We start from the raw sequence: 620 nt of genomic DNA, 5'->3' as shown, positions 1-620 counted from the left end.
TTAAAAAATGGTCAACAATTTGAATTAATTATAATAGCTAAAATCTAGTGATTACCTACCATGTGCCCGGTACTATCCAAGCAATTTATATGTATTAATTCATAAGCACTTCACAATAAACAATGCTTTGAGATAGATACTATCATTTTTTTCTTAAGAGAAACTGAAATTAAAAGAAATAAGATCTGATAGCACTCCAGGATATAAAAATTAAGAGTTAATTTTTTTAAATGGCAGCATTTTTTCAACATGATCAACTGTCAAGCACACTAAGAAGAAACCATAGAGGGAATTATAATAAATAAAACAAATATCTCTTACTTGATTAATTTCACTTTGGAGTTGTAACCCATGTTGCTCCTTTTCTTCTCTCTGCTGCTGTAGCTGTTTAAACTCTGCCTTAAGATGCTGGTACTTGGTCTCTACTTCGGATAATTCTTCTTTGAGCTTCTGAGAGGCTTCTCCTTTTTCACTTAGTTCTGCCTGTATTCTCTGCAGTGAGGTTTCAGACGCAGATAATCTTGACTGAAGTTGCTGACAATCTAGGTCTTTTTGATGAAGGGTTGCTTGTATATTCTTTTTACTCACAGATTCTTCGTTATGTTTCTCCTCTAACTGGG

The 620-nt window shown here is 33.4% G+C and overlaps 1 protein-coding gene across 1 annotated transcript in view; it reads right to left on the bottom strand.

The window, feature by feature from the left end:
* EEA1 (early endosome antigen 1) overlaps positions 1-620 on the bottom strand; it is a 133,498-nt gene that overhangs the window by 58,464 nt on the left and 74,414 nt on the right. Inside the window, exon 10 of the mRNA XM_012663994.1 lies at positions 322-615. Coding sequence (XP_012519448.1) covers positions 322-615 — 294 coding nt within the window. The remainder of the gene's footprint in view (positions 1-321; positions 616-620) is intronic.

Source organism: Propithecus coquereli, unplaced genomic scaffold (genome assembly GCF_000956105.1).
Source record: "Propithecus coquereli isolate 6110/MARCELLA unplaced genomic scaffold, Pcoq_1.0 Scaffold85, whole genome shotgun sequence".
NCBI classification, from domain to species: Eukaryota; Metazoa; Chordata; class Mammalia; order Primates; family Indriidae; genus Propithecus; species Propithecus coquereli.
This window is presented reverse-complemented; position numbering and strand designations above follow the sequence as displayed.